The 25239-nt window shown below is 39.0% G+C and overlaps 1 protein-coding gene across 4 annotated transcripts in view; it reads right to left on the bottom strand.

Annotated features, from left to right (window-relative positions):
• PLD5 (phospholipase D family member 5) overlaps window positions 1-25239 on the bottom strand; it is a 383066-nt gene that overhangs the window by 135399 nt on the left and 222428 nt on the right. For 3 of the 4 annotated variants that reach the window (XM_017532108.2, XM_017532109.2, XM_017532110.2), the window contains one exon: window positions 12681-12792. In XM_017532108.2, coding sequence (XP_017387597.1) covers window positions 12681-12792 — 112 coding nt within the window. Of the gene's footprint in view, window positions 1-12680; window positions 12793-25239 lie in introns of those variants that run through there. The other variant, XM_037739838.1, reaches the window with a different exon arrangement.

Here is a 25239-nt window from a genome sequence, read left to right as displayed (position 1 = left end):
GATCGTTGATGTCGTCATCTGAGGCAGCAGTTGGGGTTACCGGAGTTGGTTTTTTCATAAACATGGTGAGCTTTGTCTGAATTGTATGTTTCTTTTTTTCTTCATAAATTTCACGATACAGACAAAACACATCGTGCGCCATCCGTTCAATCCTTGCAAATCGTTCGATGTTTGGGTCCATTGCTTCGAAATGTATAAGAAGTTTATTCAGTAAAGATAAACCGCGTGATAATCCCTTAGTAGTGAACTTTCTTTCTGGCTCCTCCTCTTCTTTCTCTGCTTCTCTTCTTTCTTCTTCCGCCACTCTTTCTTCTTCCGCCACTCTTTCTTCTTCCAGTTCAATTAGCTCTTCCTTTGTAAGTTCTGCGGATTCTTTGTCTAGCAACTCTTCGACATCTTCCATTTCACACTCCAAAGAAAGGTCTTTAGCAAGTTTTACTATTTTTTCCCGAATAGTTTCAAGTTCATGTTCACTGTCAAATCTGTCAAAATCATTAACATAGTGCTTAACACAATTTTTCCAGATGCCATTCATGCACTTTGTCATCACAGCCTCCCAGGCAGTAGCGATATTCTTGATACACATCAAAATGTTGTAGTGTTTCCAAAAATCTCGCAATGTTAGTTCTGAGTCAGCATCTATAGAGGAATTGCTTGAGCGAAGGTGGTTCGGAGATAGTTGGCCTTTAATGTAGCAATCGAACCTTGGTCCATAGGCTGGATGAGTGGAGTCGTGTTTGGCGGAAGAAAAACAAATTTTACATCTGGATGGAGATCGCCTAGATGTGGTGGGTGTCCAGGCGCATTATCGAGTAGCAATAAAATCTTGAAAGGAATATCTTTCTCCAAACAATATTCTCGAACTTGAGGAATAAAGCAGTTCATAAACCAGTCTTCAAACAATCCTTGTGTCATCCATGCTTTACATTGAGAACGAAAGTAGACGGGCAGGGTGTGCTTGTTAACATTCTTGAACGCACGCGGGTTGTCTGAGTGATAAATTAAGAACGGCTTCAGCTTAAACCCTGCGATGTTCCCGCCAAGCAGCAGAGTTAGCCTATCCTTAAATGCTTTAAATCCCGGCATGCTTTTGGCCTCTTTGTGAATATAAGTGCGTGCTGGCATCGTTTCCAAAATAATCCAGTTTCATCAACACTGAAAATCTGTTCTGCTAGATATCCCTCACCTGTAATTAATTCATCCAGACTATCAACAAACGTACGTGCTCCTTCCTCATCCGCACTCACTGCTTCTGCAGTCACTTGAACACTATGCATTTGGAATCTTTTCTTGAATCTCTGGAACCAGCCAGTGTTTGCTACAAATTCTTGACTGTAATCTTCTCCAGCGCGCTCCTTCAGAGTCTGAAATAGACTTCTCGCCTTCATCTGCACAGTAAAAAGACTTAATGGTGTCCGTTTTTGAATTTGATCTTCCATCCAAATATATAGCAATTTCTCCATTTCGTGGATGGGCCCGCTTCGTTGCTTTGTTATAACTGTTGATCGCATGGGTGCAGAACCTTTCACAGCTTCACGAATTCTTTCTTTATCTCTCAAAATCGTCGCCACAGTCGAGTGTGATAACTTCGTATCACGTGCGATCACATTCACTTTCTTTCCTCCTTCTTACTGCTTAATTACCTTCATTTTCGTGTGGAGATCGATGGCCTTTCTTTCCTTCTTGGCAGGCTGAGGCATAGACAAAGACAATTTCCTCTTGGTAGACATCTTGGGAGGGGTTTGATGAAAAACATCCAAGACACAAAACACAAATTGCTGTACCGAGTCTTGGATAACAGTTGAAATGGTGCACGCGGAGATGGTAGTGCTGCCGGAAGCTGGTCCGCACTGTCGTACGCCCAGCTGGGCAACGTTTGCACTGCCAGATACGGAGCAGTCGTGGCTAGCGATTGTGGTCATAAAGTCGAATGGTTGTAAGTTGCATAGGTCGTAAGTCGATCAATACCTGTAGATAAAATTCTCCTTCCCTCCTGTCACAAGGTTGGATATGCATATAATTTCCTTGAAAATGATATTCATGCCAAGGTTCTGATATATTAGGGATAAAAATAAACTCTGTAGCACAAGATTCTATGTTTTAGAGCAAATGTTTAGAATTTATGTTTAGACGGGTACAAATCTATTATCCGTATCAGATGAACCCTTTGAAAGTTTAAACACATTGACTTGCAGTACTAACTTGGGTAGTTCTTAGAACAGAGACTGAAAACACAGAGGGAGAGTCACAGGTGTCACCAGCTGAACAATTCCAGTACAAACTGAAGCCAGCAAGAGTTAGCGCACAACAATACAGGCAAACGAACCAGCTGCGTTCCCAAAGACGATCTGTAATGTGCGATTGAAACTGGGGCTTTTCTTTCATCAGAAAATCACAGACCTAGGTTTGTAATTTAGTAGCAAAAATAAACCCAGTCTGGACTAAGTGGCACTGACAGGTCAAACACAAATAGTACACACTTGGGTAAATCAAGGCAGCAGCTATCGTGGATGTCATTTATTAACAGTTTATTATGAGGTAGGCACCTGCCCCAGACACTTTTTATACATGATCTAATTTAATTCTCATAGCCCTTAGGGAGGTTATCAACCTCATTTTACTGAAAAAAACAAAACAAAACAAAAAAACACTAAGGCTCAGAGCAAGTGCTGGCCTATGGTGACATCACACAGTAACGACAAGTTTAGAATTTCAGCACAAGTCCTGGGACACAAAAGTACCTGTTCCTAATTATTATGCTAATTACTCTGCTCATTATCACTGAAAAGCATAATGTGACCAAACAAGCATAGGATGAAAAGTTCCTGCCTTGCTGCCAGATATTTTGGTGTGTCGTAGGAAAAGGTGGAAGGCAGGAGCCCTTGCAGTAAGTTTTGACAGCAGCATATAAGACTGAGGCAGCAGCCTTCAGGCACTCAAGTGTGAGCCCAAGTGGCATTCACTTTGAGAAGGTGTGAAATGAACACATTGGCACAGCATGCCTGGGTGATGGTCAGGGCACCCTGACTTCCATCTGGGCCATTACCAGAGTGGACCCAATACAAAGCAGCTTCATAAGCCCCCTGTCCAGAGGATTCCACATTCACGATAATCATGACAGCCGTCCCTCACTTGAACAGCAAAATACTCTGAAATGTTCAGCTTCCTTAACAATGCCAACCTTTCAGACAGGAGGATTGAAAGCTCGAATAATATAGTTTAGGAAAGTTACCAAATGATACTTAATAAGGATCATATTAAATTAGCACATTCAGGCATACTTGTAGAGCTAGGTTTTAGAATAGTTACAGAGCAGTAGAGCATACGTTTAAAAAAAAGCCTCAATAAGCTATCTTCCACTGATCTGAAGTACGGCATTCAAAAATCACCTTGTAAAATGCAGAAGTTGGAAACTGGGGCGGCTTGTACTAACTCAAAAAATGACACATGCTCCTATGCTCAGACTTAGGAATATATTTTCCCTTTCAAATATTTTGTTAAGCCTAATTCATGAATGTGAAAATAAAAATATGGGTTATCAATGATGAATGAGTACAACTTTCTCGAATTTAAATAAGCCATGGCAAAGATCACATTTACAATCCCACAGAAAGAATTCAGCATCTCCCTGTCCTTTTTAAAATAATGTAGCTAAAAGAGCACCAGAATTCAATAATTTAAAAATATGACGTTATTAACAAGAGTGGAGGAGCTTTAATCTTATTTCAATTAAGATTCTCACTTTCATGAATAAGATTTAGTCCCAAGTAAAGTCCAATCAAATCTCTACCATTCGTTCAATGCTTTGTGGGATCGTAACCCAAGTCACCTAAAGGTGCCCAGCCAGGGCTCATTAGGTCCCTGTGGCTAGTGGGTATTCACTAACATGGGCAAGGCTCTGTCTAATTAGCTCACTTACTTGCCTTATAGTGCTAATAAGGGCAAGCTGGGGTCACTTTTAAACTGGGCGTCTGAGACAGTCACCCAGCAAATATATGACTTTAGCCAGCAAGGCAGCAGATGAGGGGATGTAGAGGCCTGAGCACGGTCACTGTGCCCGAGTCCACTCCAACGGCATGCTTTGTGTTGCCTTTACAAACAAAAAGTAACAGAAAGGAAACAGTGTGGACAAAAGGACAGGGAAATCTAGAAATTTAATTTTAAAATCTCATCGGGAGAAAATCAGAAGATCGATTTCTCTCTCTATCTGATCTGAATATCCCCCAGGATTCATGTGTTTAAACTTAATTCCCACTGTGGCGGTATTAAGAGGTGGGGTCTTTGGGAAGTGACTGAGTCATGAATGTATTGGTGTCTTGTAGTGGGGGCTGAAAGGAACAAGCTTAGACTCTTTTTAGACCTTTTGTCTTATCTGCCACGTGAGGACACAGTGTTTGCTCCCTCTGGGGGATGCAGTAACAAGGCGCCATCTTGGAAGCAGAGAGCAGCTCTCAGCAGACACTGAACCTGCTGGTGCTTTGATCCAGACCCCAGAACTGTGAGAAAATAAATGTATGTTCTTTATAAATTGCCCAGTCTCAGCTATTTTATCAGAGCAGCACGAATGAACTAAGACTATCATCTATCTCTCTATCTAGTAATATCTATCTTTCTATGTATGTTACCTATCTACCTACCATCTGTCTATGTATGTATGTCTCATTTTTCCTTTCCTTTTCTTTCTTTTCTCTTTCCTTTCCTTTCTCTTTTTTATATTTCTTTTCCTTTCTTTTCTTTTCTTTCTATCATCTATCTATATCTTTCTACGAATCTGTCATCTATCTACCTACGTACTATTTATCTATCTATCTACTATATAGCTGAAGAATCCAAAAAGAAAAGAAAATTCCTGACACACAAATGCTCTGGCAAAACAAAACCAAACCTTATAAAAAAGTTTTGTTATCAGCTCCTTAAAGTGATCACAAAACATATATAGGTGGCACAGACTAAGCTCTATGTTTAATCACATGTAGGTTTGTGTGCAGGAGAGAAGGGAGTGGGAGGAAAATGCATGTTTGGTTCTAACAGATCGAAAGCTTGCAACACCAGCTGAGCAGGACTGTGCTGGCACCCCAAGCCCACAGTGTGCTGCACCATCAGGAGAAAGAGGCACAGAATAGAGGTCCCCAAGCTCTAGGATGAATATCTTTCTGTAGTTGTGTAACTGGACTGATCACTGGCAATAAGGAGTGATCTATTGTACAACATTGTGACAATAGTTAATAACAATGTACAAGACTGTATTCTTGAAAATTGCCAAGGAAGTAGATTTTATGTGCTCTCACCACAAAAAAAAAGTCCATGAAATAATGCATGTTAATTAGCTCAATATAGCTATTCCACAATGTATACAGATTTCAAAATATGTTGCACATAATAAATACTTGTGATTTTTACTTTTTAGATAAAACCAATTTAAAACACTTTAATTTTTTTTAAAGACCAAACAGCACGTAGTGTCAGAGTGTAGCCCATAAGCGAAATTTGTTATTTGTATGTCACTCTCTCTCAGCAGATAATGTCCGTAGGAACAGTCACCTGAGCCTTTTCATGCCTGTTACATTTACCACTGAATGTTTGCTATTCCTCTTCTTTTTAGAACCAAGCTCTCATGACTAACCCCTCTTTCTTCATTTGGGTTGCAGTTCATCACACCACATAGCTGGGAATATGATTTCTGCTATCTTTCTTGTCTACCCCAGGAGACGGTCTCTTCTCCAGTGTATTTCAGGTTTCTGGTTTCATTGTATTGTTTTCCTATAGAAATTGCAAATAAAAACTGATTTGCCTAACTTCCTTCCTGTTTCAGGTAATATAGTAGTTTTTGCTTATTTATATTTTTGGATAGGCACACTCCCTATCACTGAATGCTCTAGCCATCAAGGGGGTCTGTTAAAGACCCTCACATTTTTAAAAAACCAGCACAGATTGAATTCTCCAAGTTTCTGGCCAGTGAGTATGGTCACTGCACTACAAAGAAGCCCTGTTATAAGAGGTTTGATTTAAAATCGACCTCTCTCAGTGTGGTATTAGGAAGGGTCATTTTAATTTAATTTATTAATGTTAAAAGCTTCTAAGTTGAATCTTCTAGTTTATTACTAAATATTTTAAAATAACATTTATTACTGTAAGTCATTGATTCTGAAACATTTAGTCTTCACAGTTTAACATCTCTGATATTGCAATGCATCTTATGATTGCTACAGACCAGGTGGCAAGTTGTGACAAAGTTGTCACTGCATTATTCCTGGTGGCATGACAGAGCTCTCAAAGTTCTCTAATATTCAGTTAACAAACTAAAGATCCTTTGAGGAAAGAATACAAGATCTGGTTACGGTCTGAATATCTTGCTCTGACATTTTCCGGTAAGCTCCAAAAACAAGCAGAATGGAATTCTGATTAGAAAAAAAGAGACAACAGTAGTGCATTCTGTTTCTTAAAGCTACATAGCACCATCGACACTCTTGGTGGTACAGAAACAACGCTGAGTGGAAAGCCTGAGCATTAACCACTATTGCAAAAAGTGATTCAGAAACAGTGAACTCTGTGCAGATGTTTCAGGAACGTCTTGACCACTTTATTTCACTTATCACTTGGTCTTCTCTACCAAACTCTGAGCTCTTTGAAGTTAGGGGGAGGCTCATGTCTTAGTCAACTTCCCATCTTTAAAGCCCATCTTGTTGCCACGTGACAGACACAGTCTGGGAATAATTGTTGGATTAATAATTAATGAATGGAGAAAAAGTAGATGGTAAGACCAACCAGGGTAAAGAGTTGAAGGTAAAAAGGAAAATATTATGGGTAAGGCTTAAAAATGGACTTGGTCAGGCATGGTGGCACATGCCTGTAGTCTCAGCTACTGGGGAGGCTGAGGTGGGAGCATCACTTGAACCCCTGAGTTCAAAGCTGCAGTGAGCTATTATAGTGCCAATGTACTACAGCCTGGTGACAAAGTAAGACATAATCTCTCTCTCTCTCAAAAAAGGACAGAAAAGAGCTTGTAAATTGACAAGGGAAATAAATGAGGGTATTTCAGGAACAGGGAAAAGCACATTTTGAGAAACACAGCCCTGAAAAAGTAGGTTGTATTTGGGAAATCACAACTAGCTTTCAGATACTTGAAAAGTCAATTATAGCAAATAGTAAGAATGAGACTGAAAAGGAAGATTTCAGATCCTAAATGGTTTCAAATGCCTTTAAAAAAAAAAAGAAAAAAGAAAATGTAGACTTAACTTCTAGGTCACTGATTCTAAATCTTTTATGACATTTATTTCACTCCTCATGTTATCATCCAACCACGAACCAATAAAAGCCTGCTTTTATTTTCCAAAAGAAAATTAATATTTTCTGACTTTAGTTTTAATTTTCTGCTAGGCTACAGAGGCACCAAATATTGTAGTCATGTTACAGAAAGTACAATTACTTTTTTGGTTTTGGTAGACAAATAATTCTTAATTTTCAATTTAATTTCAATAATAACTATAACATAAAATAATTAAAAATACAGTGGTATCCTTGAGGGATAATATTTTGCTTAGGACTAAAATATACAACCAGAAACAAAAATTTTGTTAATAATATAAAAGTTCAGTAACATGGCTGTGCTATTACTTGGATCAGGTTTGGTGAGAAGTAGGGTCTCAAAGGCATCTGCTGGGAGGCATGAGCGGAAAGAACGGGACTTAAAAGAAGGTGGTGGCAGCAAGTGGCACATCCTGCTTGAAAGTGGATTTGAAGAAAGCAGAGGATGTCAATGACAATCTCACATCTCATTTAGCTTGTTTCTGAAGTCTACCAATGAAGACGATGTGTCAGACAATGAGAAGCCATTTCACGTAATCTCCACTTTCAGCTTTTAGACACTCTCTGGTCAAGACTTATGAGGTTGACAAAATGCAAAACCAGAAAATGCAAAGCTGTATGAAAGCAATAGAAAGCCTTGATATTTATAAAACAAATTTATTTCAATAAATAAATATTTATAAAGTAACTTTCTAAAAGTTTCAAAGGACTGTTATCATACCAAGTATATTCTATGTATATACATACTGAAAATAACAAAAGAACAATCTCCAAATGTTTGAAAATTAAGGACTACATTTCTAAATAGGCCACAGCACAAAGTAGACTGCAGGTAGAAATCAGAAAACTTTTTGGACAGAAAAATAATTTAGAAATTTATGTCATGTTAAAAATTGAGAGACACAGCTAAAGCAGTAGGAAGAGGAAATATTGTAGCTATGCTATAGGCATGAAGTAAAAGATTCGGTATTGTGAATGCCAATTTTCACCAAGTTTGTCTACAGAGTCAGTGTAAGTCTAACACTATTTTATAAGTTTTATGATAAGATGATTCCAAAATTTGTTTCAAAACCTGAAGGTCCAAGAATAATTAAGGCAGTTCTAAAAGTGAAAAACAAAGATGAAAGTTACACCATCTGTAACACATAAAGGCAAGGTAAACAGTATGACATGTGTCCTAGGATAAACAAGTAGACTAAGAAAACACAGTGAAGAATTCAAAGGCAGAACTAAAACATAGTCACCTAATTTTTAACAATGATGCCTCTAACATGCAGTGAAGAAAGTTTTAACAATAAATGACTCTTCATATGTATAAAATTAACCTTTACTGCTACTTCACACCATAAGTAAAAATAAATTCCAAACTCAACACAGACTTAAACCTGAACAGCAAAATAATACAGTATCTAGAACAGAACAAGCAAGAAAATCTCCATGACTGTGTAATGATAAATAGTTTTTATACAGGATGCAGAAATCATCAACAACAAAGGAGTAATTAATAAATCAGTTTTCATTATTTTCATTAAAATGAACAATTTCCATTTATGTAAAGACATCAGCAGAAGAGTGAAAAAACAAGCCTCAAATGGATGCAGGTATTGAAATACATACATCCAACGAAGGATTCAAATCTAGCCTAATAATAAAAATGGGCCAACAAAAGCAAAAACAAACAACAACAACACTGGGCAAAATACTTGCACAGGCATCTTCTCAAAGAGAATACAGAAATGGTCAATAAACATCTGAGAAGATGCTTAGTAGGATTAGCCATCAGAGAAATGAAAATTAAAGACACAACATGATACATAACCACCAGAATGGCTAAAATCAAAAGAACAAAGAATGCCAAATTTTGCAAGGATGTGGAGCAAACAGAACATTAACATATTGCTTGTGAGAGTGTTAGCTGGTACAACCACTTAGAAAACTGATTGGCAATATCTATTGAAATGGAACATATATATAGCCTATTATATCAGCAATCTCAGTGTGTGTAGGCATCTGAAAGACATGTACAAGAATGCTCATAGAAGCATTATAGAGGCCAAACTAGGAAAAACTAGGAAACCCCAAACTAGGAAAAACTCAAACATCTGTTATCAGTAGAACTGATCCATTGCATTATATTCATACAATGGAGTAAAACAAACCCCTGCTATATCCAACATGTATTGGTCTTATAAACATAAAACTGAGATAAGGAATCCGGACATAGAATTCTGTGATTCTATTTATATAAAGTTCAAAGAAAGATAAAGGTTATCTATGGTAGTGGTCAAAATAGGGGTTCCCTCTGCAGAGTGCATTGGTGGCAAAGGGCATTGAGAAGGCTTTCTGAGTTGCTTGCAGTGTTCTACATCTTGATCTGTGAAGGTGTTATGCGGATGTGTTTACTCTGTAAAATTCACTGAGCTGTACTTTTAATACTTGTGCCTTTTATTGCATGTATGATCTTCCTCAGGCATCCTCACACCTGCATGCAATTTAGGTGAGCATGTAAGTTGCTAATAACCACGTGGTGGAAGATCTCTTTGGTAGCTGTGTGGAAGATCAGATGGTGAAAGAGGAAAGGTGACAAAGGCTTGAGCAAAGAATTAACGGACCTGAAATAGGGCAGGCAGGGGAGGAGGAAACGTGATATCTAGAAGAAAGACTGAAGGGGCAGATTCTATAGACTGTGGCTCATTAGATGTGATGAATGACAGTGTGTTCAGTTTCCAACACGAGTGACTGAGCAGATGGAAATGTAGGTATAGAGAGAGATGCTGCATTGGTGCAGGAAGGGAAAGCAAGTACGTGACCTAAGACGACATGTTGCATTTGAGGTGTTTATGAGGGATACAAGTAGAGATGGTTAGGAAGTGAAATTAGGAAACCTGACTACAAAACCCATTTTGAATTTACAGGGACGCTTGTGTAAAATTAAATCCCTCCCTGGGTGCAAAGACTTCCTGACTAGGTTTCAAAAGCATCTCACCTCCAAGCCACAGTTGGAGACTTTGGAGTGATGGTTTATCTTTCCAACTTCTGAGTCAAGGAGGGGAGAGGCCAAGCGTGGGACGCAAAAGGAACAGGAATGACCGCACACCATCCATCAGTGAGGGGATCTGGGGCCTCAGGCCAGCTGCCTGACTTCTCCAGCCTGCCTGGCCCTTTCTGGGCCTATGTAAACCTGCACTATAAATCTTTGCCATTTGCTGGGAAGCCCTACTTTTATTCCTTTTCACAGTATATTTGATGAGTTTCTGTATTCAGTAACTCTTGCAGCTGAAATTGTTCATGGCTTATTTTATATTTACCTATTTTTTATGGGATATTACTGGACAAAACTTCCTAGAATTTTGCTAAAAGACTAGAATTCCGCTCTTAAAAAAAAAAAGATAACTGTTAAGCAAGATATTCAATCGTGGAATTAAAATAATCTCAAAAAAATTATTTCTAAAATGCACTATTATTTAACATCTCTAACACAAGATGAGAAGAGAGAAATACAATAATGGTATTCTGAGGATTTATACATGTTCTGTATACCCTACATGTCATGTGCATCACTAAAAGCCAGATGGGCCAACAATCGCTACCTAGAAAACAGCTATGAGAAATTAGAGTCCTGTGTATTGCTCTACTACTATGAAGGAAAATCATTTGCTTTTGTATTTTGGTCAGACTTCTCATATATCAACAGAACCTAAGTAGCAGTAGTATCTACATATGCTTGGAAATTCAAACACTCATTTTCTGTGAGATGCAATTACTATAATGAGATTTTAATTTATAATTCACAATAGAAATGTAAACCAGGCCTTTATTCGTACATTTGTCAATAGCTATTTGCTGTTTACAACACTAAATACTCAGCAACACCTAACAAAATCTGTTATGCTTCCTAACATCCCCAAGCTTTAACTTTCAGTTGAGTTGACAAGATTTAGCATCAGCTATTGCAAGAAAGAGAGCTGCAGATGTATAGTCAAGAAGTAATAGAACTCTTAGGCTCCCTCCTTCTCCTCCTAAATCATCAGCTTTTTATCCTGTCTGGATAATCAAACCCTAGGAGATGCCAGTAAATTCCATAAGGAGAATCATCTGCAAATACAGGACCCTCAGTTAACCAAAAGTAATCAATTCCTAAAAATCCGAAGTGTTGTCTAACAAATTATCAGATAGGGAAAACCCAATTTCACATTTCTTTTTTTAAAAAATAGGAAAAGTAAGAATACATTTCTAACCCACATTGATTATATCTGTCAATCCACTGAACTAGGCACTTTCAAAGACATTCTGCTGCACCCAAGTAGCATAGCGTCACTTTTCAAACACATGAATACCTCGTGTTTTATCTTCCTGTGCATAGAAAACATGTTTATGTTTGATAGATATATGTGCAGGGCCAAGTTTATGTCTTTCATATGTTTATGACTTTCAATATGCTTTATCACTTTCAATTCTTCTTCAGGAGGAAAGGCCACTGGGCTCACTTATTTGATCCCTATTCTGTTCCATTTTTAGAAGGTATTGTCACTTAAAAATGTGGGGAAGATGACAAGCAAAAAAATGCACAATATGTTTAAACAGCACAAACATGAGAGGTAATGCCATCAGGTGGGACATGAATGACTCACTGAGGTCAGTGCTCTGTCCTCTGTCAGGGACACCTGGCAGCTTGAACACATTCACTGGCTCAAACATGCCTTTTCTTTTAGAGGCTTACAGTTCAGCAGTTTGGATAATAAATTCCAGGTAACAATTTTTACAAATCGGTAAAAGCTGTTTGGACATGAGAGCTCAATTCAGTTACAGAAGATTACAGGAAAATAAGCAAAGTTATTTTGGAATTATTTTTAGACTTCATGAGATTGTGAGAAAAATTGCACAGTGGCTATATAAATGCTGTTCTCCTGTGGAATTGTCTTAAAAGTCATGAATCAGGCAATGATTCATAGACTTCAGGACCTGACTATATTATTTTTTAAATATATAGCACCAAAAGGATTTTCATTTGGCAGGCAAGAGAAAAGTAGAAATCCAGTGTCTATTCTGATGAAAAGTGGTTATTCTCTGTAATCACACCATTGAAGTGTGCAGAAAGGGAAAGATTCTTCTTTCTAGTTAATCATCATTTATTGGCTAGTAGATTATTTTGCTTACACTAATATGCAACAGTATTTTTAAAATTCCAATATATTGATTAGTTATTTCCTCCACTTAAAAACTTTAATTGAGCTATTTTTTAAAGGAGATGTAAATGTACTATGTATTAAGTGAAATGTACTAGTTATAAAGAAATTATATATTATTTTAAGTGAAATTAAAGGTATCTTAACAGAACACCCAGTGGTAGAGTAGCATATCAACCTTGGCCTTACCCTTTAATTTCAAGGCTTCTAATACCTTTGAATCAGCTGTCACATCACTCACTAGCTTGATTTCAATATTTTGTGAAGTCAGTTGGAGCAACTTTTCAAAAAGACGTTGACCCTGGAAAAAATATTCAGAAACAAAGAAAGTCAGAAAACCTAAATGTTTACCAATTTAGACAGGTAAAAATAAACTCATTAAAATTAATCTATTCATTCAAATATTAAAAGGTAAGCATTTCAATAATTGATATTCACAGATTTGTGAAATTCTTTCAAAAGAGTTTATATCAATATAGTAGCATGAACACAGACTGCACTGTTTTTTTGAGTATTGTGCAATTAAACAATTATTGCAATAATAATTCCAGTGCTACAATGCAAATCTACCCTTTTTCTGCTTTTTGAGTCTGTATTATCTACACATGAAGTAGCAAAGAAGATTAAGCGGTTGTGTTTTGGCCCAGAGAGACCTGGATTCCAGCTGGTTTTCCAATTTACAAGCTGCTTCTTAATCTCACTAATCTCCAGTTTCTTCCTCTGCAAAATGCAGATAATATTAATATTTACTTCAAAAGGTTTTTGTGAGATTAAAGGAATTAATAGTAAGTAAACATTCTTTAAGCATTAGCTGTTATGAGGGAAATTATGGTTAATAATTAATGGTTTACCTGAATTCATGTTGTTTAAATGTATTTTAATGAATTCAACTAATGTTCTGCCTAAAAATAACTGAAATAAAAAACAAACTAAAAAATAAAAGTTTTCCAGCCAGGCATGGGGTTCACGCCTGTAATCCTAGCACTTTGGGAGGCTGGGATGGGTGGATCACGTGAAGTCAAAAGTCTGAGACCAGTCCAGTCTGGCCAGCCTGGTGAATCCCTGTCTCTACTAAAAATATAAAAATTAGCTGGGCATGGTGGTGTGCACTTGTAGTCCCAGCTACTCGGGAGGCTGAGGGGGGAGAATTGCTTGAACCTGGGAGGCAGAGGTTACAGGGAGCCAAGATTGCACCAGAGCACTCCTGCCTGGGCAACAGAGTGAGACTCCATCTCAACAAACAAACAAACAGATAAATAAATAAAAGTTTTCTTTATAAGATTTTCAAAAGCATGTAATTTTTAGAATAAGTTTCAATCTCAGGCAGGCTGAGTAACAGCAGGTCCACAGACACTGCATTGTCTCAGGTCACTGTATTGTACCATTATCCTGTGTATCATCCTTTGTATGTTTTAATAGACCCTCATCTCCTTATCATAAAATAAAAATGGATTCTTTGCATTGATTTTTTAGTTTTTCTGCTCTTGGGTCACAAACTCAAACGCCTTCAGGAGCTAAGCAGAGAATAGGGCTTTGGTCTTAATGGCCCCAAAGTGGCAAGTTCTTATCTTACTGTGGTAAGAATGGACTGTGGATAATGATATGGAATGGGTTTGGTGACTGGGAAGAGAGAATGGCAGAAATGTGGAGGCAGAGCGGTGATTCCTGCAATCCAGCCTTAGAAAAGGGAGAAGCTGGCTGGGCGTAGTGGCTCACGCCTGTAATCCCAGAACTTTGGGAGGCTGAGACAGGCAGATCACTTGGGGTCAGGAGTTTGAGACCAGCCTGGTCGACATGGTGAAACCCCATCTCTACTAAAAATACAAAAATTAGCTGGGGATGGTGGTGGGCACCTGTAATCCCAGCTACTCAGGAGGCTGAGGCAGGAGAATCGCTGGAACTCAGGAGGCAGAGGTTACAGTGAGCCGAGTTCACGCCACCGCACTACATCCTGGGGACAGAGTGAGGCTCCATCTCAAAAAAAAAAAAAGAAAGAAAGAAAGAAAGAAAAGAGAGACGCTGAAGATGAAGACCCTGAAGCTTTGGGGTGTTAGGAGGAAGCAGGTGTGCCCGTGCTGCAGTGACTGCTGACAGCAGGCAGGAGTATTTGGCACAGGAGCTGGCTGGCATAGTCATTGGTCTATAACCTTAGGGTGCTGGAGGGTACAGTGGAAGTTTTTTTAGAAATAAAAGTTGCTCAAAGTAGAGTGCCTCAAAAGCGATCATATTACTCTGTAGTCCAAAAGTCTGGAGGAAGCCTCACCACAAACCAGGTATTCTGGCATGATACGTTGAGTGCATCAGACAGTTACTGACTCCTTATTTGAAAAAGAGGCAGAGGCCAAGCTCATCCTTGTAATCCCAGTGCTTTGGGAGGCCAAGGTGGAAGAATCGCTTGAGTCCAGGAGTTTGAGACCAGCTTGGGCAATATAGGGAGACCCTGTCTCTACAAAAAGGTGAAAAAAACAACAGCCAGGCCTGATGGTGCATGCCTGTGGTCCCTGCTGCTCAGGACGATGAGGCTGTCTTGAGCCTGGGAGTCTGAGGATGCAGTAAGCCATGATTGTGCCACTGCACTCCAGCCTGAGGGACACAGCTAGACCCTGCCTCCAAAAATTAAAAAAGAAAAAAGAGGCAGGAGGGGAGAGGGAGGGTGAGAGAAAGAGACAGAGAAGGACAGGAAAGAGAAAAAAATAGGGGCTGATTTCAGTGTCTATGTAAACTTTAAATTTACTGTGTAGAGGTATGGGCTTGGACGGTGAGAGGCTCAGGTACATGATAGGAGGAAAAATCCACATCAAGCGGCTTTGTGTTTCTTCTGCAGGCAGAGTTAACACCAACAATGCTTCCCTGTCAGCTCTGGCACTTCTCCAAGGAGTCCACTCTACTCTTACCCCATTGAAGGTTTGGTGATGTCTGCATGGCCCAGATTTCTAGAACCTAGACTCGTGGTCATCACATGGTCATGTAAGTTGTTTGCATTTTTCCCTTTCATACAAACAAACACTCTGTGTGTTTTGTGAGGCCCCATGGTCAGTGGGATGGTATTTTTTTCGCGAATTCATTTATTTTTCCTCTTAGTTAACAGAATATATTTGGCACCAATGAAGCATTCAAGAGATCATCTAACTTATCTGTATTTCTGGCTCTGCGCCTTAAATTGATCTTCACTGAGTTATTTTTGTGGGACTTAAAGACAACCAGAACTCTCACACATGAATGAAAATAGAAATTCCAAAATCCACAGATACTGGCAGACTGTCATTAAATAAAGCTTATTTTTACTTTTAGTATGTGCTGATTACTTACACCAAGGAATCCTACAATTTTTAATTATAGTGCTCACTGTAGTGATCTTGGGCTTGGGTAGAATTTCTATACTTAGGCTTGAGGTAGAATTTCTATTAAATCTCTCCTCTTCAACATGCTAACTCCCCAGCCAGTAATTTTACATGTTTTGTGAGTACAAAACAAATCTTAGCTACTTGGAAATTTAAGACTCACTCTTAGATTATCCTTACACCAAAGAAGAAAAGTAAATGTATGCCTTCTCTAGAAAGCTATGAATATGGAGGTACGTCAGAGCAAAACCGTGAAAGGAGCCAATATCAGGTGTGGAAGAGAAACTTATAACTATAAACACCTTCAGTATTATATTAAAAATACTGTAACATTATATTCATCATATTAATATGGTGGAGGCATAGGAATGTATAAATATATAAGGGAAATTAATAAATAATCCAGAAATGGTGTGCACAATGTTTTTTTTTTTTTTTTTTAATTTTTACTTTAAGTTCTGGGATACGTGTGCCATGGTGGTTTGCTGCACCTATCAACCTGTCATCTAGCTTTTAAGCCCCACATGCTTTAGGCATTTGCCCCAATGCTCTCCCTCCCCTTGCCCCCATCCCACAACAAGGCCCTAGTATGTGATGTTCCCCTCCCTGTGTCCTGTGTTCTCATTGTTCAACTCCCACTAATGAGTGAGAACATGTGGTGTTTGGTTTTCTGTTCTTGTGTTAGTTTGATGCAATGATGGTTTCCAGCTTCATGCATGTCCCTGCAAAGGACATGAACTCATTCTTTTTTATGGCTGCATAGTATTCCATGGTGTATATGTGCCACATTTTCTTTGTCCAGTCTATCATTGATGGGTATTTAGGTTGGTTCCATTTGTGAACAGACGCAAGATTTTTATCAATAAAAAGATACTATTTTAATTCAGTTTGGAAAAGTTAAAAAGGTTTAATCTGGCACATATAAAGGGACCCCTATATTATATTACAAATAAAAATGTGTTCCCAGTCAGAACTAGTACACACTAATACTTTCAAAAAAAAAATCTAGGCAATTACATGTACTGTCTTGGGATGGGGAAACCTTAATCAAGCTGTTATCAGGCTAAATAATAGCTCCCCAAAGATCGTGGGTCTGAATCTCCAGAATCTGTCAAGGTTTCCTTATTTGGAAATAGGGTCTTTGCAGATATTATTAAATTAAGGCTCTTATGATGGGGGATTATCTTTGATTATCTGAGGATAATCCTAAATGCAATCACAAGTATACTTATAAGAGACGGGCAGAAGGGATTTGACACAAGTGGAGGAAAAGGCACTGTGACAATGGGGCAGGAAGAGGTCGGAAGATGCTGGCCCCAAAGGCTGGAAGGTGCGGCAGCAAGCCAAGGGATGCCGGAGGCCACCAGAAGCTGGGAGAGAGAAGGAATGCTGGGAGAGAGAAGGAATGCTGGGAGAGACAAGGAATGCTGGGAGAGACAAGGAATGCTGGGAGAGACAAGGAATGCTGGCAGGTTCTAGAGCCGCTGGAGGGAGCATCACCCTATGTCGTCTTGGTTTTGATCCAGAAAAACTGATTTCAGACTTCCTACCTCCAGGACTGTAAGAAAATAAATTTCTGTTTCTTACACCAAGAAGCCTATAGTCATTTGTTACAGGAGCCACAGGAAATGAATATAAAAGCTAGCTATGCAAAAGTAATAAAAGAGAATATAGACATAGAATTATAAAATTTTTAAATAAATTATACTGCAAAAGATACTACAAAGTTAATGAAAAAAGCAAATTTGGAATAAATATTTGCCATGCAAATGAAAGATGAAGAGAGAATAGCTGTACTCTACAAAAATGTATTAACAGTTTGCCAGGTGTAGTGCTCACACCTCTAACCCCAGTGCTTTGGAAGGCCATGTGGGAGGATCACTTGAGGCCAGGAGTTTGAGGCCAGCCTGGACAACATAGTGGGACTCTGTTTCTATCAAAGAAAAATAATAAAAGGCCCAAAGCCCAACAAAATGCAGGCAAAGTATGAGAACAGGCACTGACTAAGAAAAGCAAGCCTCTACGGCCAACAGACACAGGGAGGTGCTCCATGTGATCAAGGAAGCTCACAGCAGGGCAAGAAACAGATCTCTCTTTCTCCTCAGAGAGACTGAAAAACGTTTAAGAGTGTCAACACTTCCTCTTGCCAGTGATTTGGGGAAATGATACTTTGACATATTGGCTTTCTTCCACCCAGGAATCCTACACCTAGAAATCTATCCCAGAGAAACATAAGCACCAAATTGCAGAAGAGCGTGTCTTGGATATACCATTATCCTACTTATACATACATATATGTATGTGTATATGTGTGTGTGTGTGTGTGTGTGTGTGTGTGTGTACATGCATATAAAGTTTAAATCAAAATTGAAAAGGAAATATAACTGATTGAACATATTAAACATTTGATGCTATAGTTATTAGAAAATAAGATTTACAATTTAAGTCATAGTGTTCTTTTGAAACTATATTCTTTTGAATATACTAACCTTGGTTTTTTTTTTAAATGGATGACCTAAGAGGTAAGATCACATGATATATATGTTCATATTCATATATATATGAATCTCTTTTGGACTCAATTCATAAGTTTATTTAATCAATTAGTTAAATTTACTATAAGATTGATATTTATTTACTTACTTTTCTTATATTTACTTATTTACTTATATCTTATTGAACTTTTAGTTTGTAGGATATACAAAGTTTGCCACAGATATAAGCATGAATGTTATTTCCTTGTATATCTGCCAACCTTTATTCTCAAATGCTTCTAGGACAGAAAGAAGTGACTTTTAGGCGAATTCACTCAACACATTTACTGGTTGCTTCTTCTCTGTCAACAACCTGAAAGTACTGGAGTTAGTCAAGGAGAACATGTGGATGACGGATAAGCAAATCAGTCCAAAGTTCCAAATTCCAGGGTGGAGGAAGTACAGATCTAGGGAAAAACACAGCAGGGCATTCAGAACCCAGCATAAGGCCTCAGGGAAAATTCTCCCAAGAAAAGGAGGGAAGAAAGAATGTTCCAGGGGGAGACCTACAGCAGAGACCGGAACGTAGGCAGGAGACGAGGCTGGAGAGATGAGTGGGGGCGTGTGACGAAGGGCCTTGTAAGACACGTTGAAGAGTTTGGATCTCACCTGGAAAGCAATGTGGACCCTCTGAAGCACTTAACCCAGTGAAGGACACGATCACATTTTTGTTCTAAAAAAACTAACTCTGACTGCAAATTGGAGAATGATAGTTACAGGGCAGGACTGGAGACTGGAGGAGCAATTAGGTTCGTGAAATAGGGAAGTGTCAATTGCAATGAAAAAACTGGAAAGAGCTGGTGTACTGGCTCATGCCTGTAATCACAACCATTTGGTTAGGCCAGGCGGGTGGATCACTGGAGGCTAGGAGCTAGAGACCTGCCTGAGCAATACAACCAGACACATTTCTAAAAATGTTTAAAAACATCAGCTGGGTGTGGTGACACAAATGTACAGTCCCAGTTACTTGAGAGGCTGAGGCAGGATTGCTTGAACCCAGGAGGTTGAAGCTGCAGGTGAGCTTATGATTGTGCCACTGCTCTCCAGCCTGGGCAACAAAGCAAGACCTTGTCTCAAATACACACACACGCACACACACACACACACACACACATATGTACATTCATATATATACACATATACACATATATACATATGCGTGTACATACATATATACATATGTATATTCATATATATTTGAATATTTAAAAATTGGAGGGAATCCAGGTAGTGTTTATGAGATAACACAGTATGAACCTGCTGATTAGGCCTGAAGCTTAAGAGAGATAGAGGAATTGGAGTGGTGGCCAGAGTCCGCAGACAGCTCTAAGGATGTGCCAGGAGCAATACAGAATTCCTCATTCCAAACCCAGAAGACAGTGACCACTTCATATCTTCGCAAATGTCCCGATGGATCAATCAGGGCTTTGGAGTTCAGTGCCACAGACCCAGCACCTTGATTGAGAACACTCATTTTTTTGGCAATGAACCACAAGAAATATCTGCTTGAAACCAGCGGAGAGTATCTGTCGTGGAGGCGTGCAGGCTGCCTGTGCATTCATCATAACAGGCTCCATCTCATTACAGGATTTAATTAGTCTGAACAGTTCATCATCGAGGCCTTGCTTAATGATGGCTATCTCAATTATGCACCCTGTGGGCATAAACATAGCCATCCCTGTCAGGGACAGAGGAAGAGAGATGAATATGCTCATCATGCCAATAATGGACCAGGAAATAGCAAGAGATTGATATTGGAAGGAGGAGGTTGGTAACCAGGCTCTCAGCGGCTGGAATCCTACAGTGGCTGGAAATTACTTGCGGGGTTTCTCGAGGGTCCACTGTGGCTGCAGAGGGGAGGCAGACAGTATTATCTTGGTGCTGCTATTCAGTATTGCCTGGAAGAGCACAATGTCCACAGCCTTGTGTCATTCCTTTGCTCCAGAGGAAACAGGGGAGACCAAGGCAAGAAAGGAACACCAGGATGTGCCAAACACCCCAACGCTTCCACAATCACTTGTTCCGAGTGGGAAAAGGACCCCACACAGAATGAACAGAAAATTCCTTCAAAACCTCACTCCAGAGATTCCGGCATCCCCAGGGAGACACCTTGAGAATTGCCACATGTTCCCTGAATATCCCATGGTCTTAACAGGGCACCTCAGGTACCCTATCCTTAAATTTTACTTTTGAGAATTATCTTGAGCAAATGGACAAAAAAGTTGCACAAATTGCACAAAGATATTTACTGCAGCAGCTCATTCAGAAAAAGGGGGAAAGATAAATGCTTAAATGTCCAATAGAGAGGAATACTTATATAAATTTAACCTGGTGAATCTAATACATTGTATGTTATGCAGCCAATTAAAATATGTTTACCAGTGTTTCTAATAAAATGGGAAGGTGCTTATATTGTAATGTTAAGTTCAAAATTAAGATAATAATTCTTTAGGCTAGGTGCAGTGGCTCACACCTGTAATCCCAGCACTTTGGGAGGCCAACACGAGAGAATCACTTAAGGCCAGGAGTTTCAGACCAGCCTGGGCAAAATGGTAAAACCTCATATTTACTGAAAATACAAAAACTAGCCAGGTGTGGTGGTGCACACCTGTAATCTCAGCTACTTGGGAGGCTGAAGCAGGAGAATTGCTTGCACCTGGGAGGTGGAGGTTCCAGTGAGCTGGGGTCACGCCACTGCACTCCACCCTGGGAAGCATGGTGAGACCTTATCTCAAAAACAAACAGACAAACAAAAAAGATATAATTCTTTATATATAATATGAGCCTATGTAAAAGAATTATGTACAAATATCAAATTGTCAAAAACTTTTTTTGCTGGTGGCCGTTTGGAGGATTTGGTTTCTCTCTCATTTTTTCATGGTTTCCAAATATTTTATCATGAAGGTTATTACTAATGATAAGGGAAAAAAATCGAACCTATTCTATTTAAATGAAAGTACCAAAAAGATAAATGGTCATAGAAAAATAGGAAAGGGCACGAATGAAGATACAGAGAAAAAGTAAGCATACAAGCAAACAAACTCAGATAGGACAATCTTAAAGTAATTAAAACAAACAATTAGGAGGACTATCTTAGGTTCATGGTTTATTCATGGCCATATGATTGGATTTAAAAGGAATCATAGAGGTTAAACGCTTGCTAATGATAATGCTTAGGAGTTTATATTAGAATAACGATTTCCCATAGAAATATGTTGGAAAGCAAGCAAGGACGTAATCAGGATTACTCAACAGATGGGGTAATGGCAACATGAAGCAGCAGCAGGAATATACCAAGGAAAAAGAGGACCAAAATCCACCGGAGTCTGTGAGCTCTGCTGCACACTTCAAAAGCAGAGGTAATCCCACAGAAGCCAATTTCCTGACAGCGCCCCTCATTGCTGTTCTACTATTCTGTATTGTTATAAATGGTTTTTGGTTTGTCTGTCTCCCCTACCACACTTTGAGCTCTATGGACGTAGGGGTCCTGGCTTATTTTTCTATCCCCAGCAAATAGCACAGCACCTTGATAAATGTTTGTTCTATAGACACATTTAAAATCATTTTGTTGTCTCATTTAAAACGGGAGAATGCTAATTAACAAATCAGCATTTGCTGAATGTTGATTTTGTGGAGCAGGGAAAAGATGCTGCTTTGAAATAAAGGGACACTCTGTCCAGGAGGTTATGCTGTTTTCATGGTGACACTGTACGCGGAGTTCTACTATATCACATGTAGCCTGGAGATGAGAAGGCTGAAGGTAATCTACTGTTTCAAACCGAAAAGCAATAATTGAGCTCCATTCTGTTAACGGTGGCACGCTGCACAATAAAGCCATGAGGATAAATACTACACGGGTCCTAGAGTCCAGGACTATGTGGAATATTCACGTATAAGCTGCTACTCATCTACATCACTACTGAGGGAACAATGACAATAACAGGATTAATTTGAAACAGTCAAAATAAGGTTGACAAGCCGGGGTAGGGACCAAGCTGGTCTGATCTTGGAACCTGTGAAAGCCGAACATTGTTTATCAGACTGAGATGGTTTAAAGCAGTGATTCTCAATCCTGCCTGCCCAGTAAAGTTCCCTAGTCATTTTTAAAAGTATTGAAAGTAGGAGAAGGACAAGAACAGACACTTCTCAAAAGAAGACATTTATGCAGCCAACAAACATATGTAAAAAAGCTCATCATCACTGGTCATTAGAGAAATGAAAATCAAAACCACATTCAGATACCATCTCATGCCAGTTACAATGGCGATCACTAAAAAATCTGGAGACAACAGATGCTGGAGAGGATGTGAAGAAATAGGAACACTTTTCTACTGTTGGTGGGAGTGTAAATTAGTTCAACCGTTGTGGAAACAGTGTGGTGATTCCTCAAGGATTTAGATTCCTAGATTCCTCAAGGATCTAGAAACAGAAATACCATTTGACCCAGCAATCCCATTAGTGGGTATATACCCAAAGGATTTTAGGTCATTCTATTATAAAGACACATGCACATGTATGTTTATTGCAGCAATGTTCACAACAGTGAAGACTTGGAACCAACCAAAATGCCCATCCATCACAGAATGGATAAAGAAAATGTGGCACATATACACCATGGAATACTATGCAGCCATAAAAAAGGATGAGTTCATGTCCTTTGCAGGGACATGGATGAATCAGGAAACCATCATTTTCAGCAAACTAACACAAGAACAGAAAACCATACACCGCATGTTCTCACTTATAAGCGGATGTTGAACAGTGAGAACACATGGACACAGGGAGGGGATTATCACACACCAGGGCCTGTTGGGGGTTGCGGGGCTAGGGGAGGGATAGAGGGGGTGTGGGGATAGGGGAGAGATAGCATCGGGAGAGATACCTAATGTAGATGACGGGGTGATGGATGCAGCAAACCACCATGGCACGTGTATACACCTATGTAACAAACCTGCACGATTTGCACATGTACCCCAGAACTTAAAGTATAATAAAATAAATAAAAATAATAAAAGTATTGAAGGCTGGGCCCCTCTCCAAATATTCTGATCTAATTGGGCTGGGATGGGCCTGGGCATCAGCATATTTAAAAATCTCCCCAGTGACTCTGACTGGCAGCCACAGTTGAAAACCACCATACTGAGAGAGAAAAGTGAGAACTACCTGAAAAACAGGTGTATTTTTCTTTCTCCTTTCCTCACATGCACCCTAGAGAGCAATTTGAATTTGTATTCTGTGTAGAATTTTCTATCTTAACGTCTTTTCTTATAAGTTGAAATCCTGACAGTTGAATATCATTCTTGTTGTAAGATTACAGTTAAGTGTCCATTAAATTTGAAAGTAATGTCCTGCACCAAAACCTCAAAAATGAAAACCACGACTACCTTTTATAGACTCCATTCTTCATCGTTTCGCAAATAGTACCTGATTGCATTCACTAAGCAATTAAATGAGACAGGGATCATTATTATACTCATTTTATAGAGGGTTATGATTTTATAAATCGGAATTAATTTTAATATTTAATTCATTAATTTTAATTAATAGATGAGGCCAGTGAAGATTAGAGGAGTTTTGACGTTTGTTCAATGAGACCACGACTACTAAACTATTAGTCATTCAAATGTATTAGTACATGCCTCTGGAATAACACTGCAAGTTTGCCTTTTCTATAAAAGCAAGCTCTGAGAACTAAACAGAAACAAAATAAGCAATTCCGAATGGAGCCACGTTAACAACAGAATTTGTATGTATCCTAATTATGCTTTCATTAATTTATACAGTTTTATTTTTCTCTATGTCCTTATTAAACATAGACAAACTACACTGCAGGAAGTTTGCATAATACAGTAGAAACGTGTGTAAGCCCTCAGGATCTACATCAAAACAAACATGAAATGTGTGTTTTCACGCTGCATCAGAATATCCTGCTTTCCCTGACTCCCTTACCCAACCTGCCACTTACAATAGGCTCAAAGAATTTCAATTATTTAAAGGATCCAGTCTCCACCAACTATGCCAATATTATTTTCGGGCAAAATGAAAACTAGGAAATGCTGTGATGTTGTTTTTATGGGTTAAAAAAATCGTTAAAAAAAGAAATTTTAATTAAATATTTCATGTTCAGGCTATATGATTATTGGACACTTTTATCAGACTTTTACATGGGAGTGACATTGTCAAAAATAGGATTCTTCTGGGTTTCAGGCACAGCCCTATGTTACAAAGTAGATGCTGACTGTGTGCATGATGAGTGAATAGTCTCCTTCAGAAGACCTGAAGGGGAATGGGGACTTGCCTAGGACTGTAGGGATGGGCAAGAGAGGACAAGTGGTCCTAGAGGGCCAGGGAAGATGGAGAATGAAAAGGATGGTGGAACCTGGGAGTAAGAGGTGCTAGAGGCACGGGGCTGTAGAGGAGTCCACCAGACCGTGGGCTTCCTTAGGACAGGTAAGAGGCATTATGGGCCAAAACATACAGTGGTTGTAATAGAAAATGTTAATCATACCATTTATGAATGAATCATAAGGATGGCTATGAAACATGACAAGGAAACGTTTTCTAATTTGATGAAACAAAAGCCCTTGTATGTTTATTAAACTTCATTGATCGGGTCAGTTAGGAAGAATATTGCAGAAAAGGAATGAGTGGGCTACCAGACAGCGCCGGGAGACCTGTCACACGTGAATACAGCTGCCTGCAGCTCAATGGCAGGCTCATGTGACTGCTGCCAGGTCATGTGGGCTTTCAAAATAGAACAAAACGTCAATCAACAAAAATCGGAAGGGACTGTATGTTTGAGAAGACCATATAATATGCTGTTTTTTCAAAATTCAAGATGTCACTTGTTCACAGGGAGATTTATATATATAT

Source organism: Cebus imitator, unplaced genomic scaffold (genome assembly GCF_001604975.1).
Source record: "Cebus imitator isolate Cc_AM_T3 unplaced genomic scaffold, Cebus_imitator-1.0 Scaffold75, whole genome shotgun sequence".
In the NCBI taxonomy this organism is placed as follows: Eukaryota; Metazoa; Chordata; class Mammalia; order Primates; family Cebidae; genus Cebus; species Cebus imitator.
Note: the sequence above shows the minus strand (reverse complement) of the source record. Positions and strands in the feature narration are given on the sequence as shown.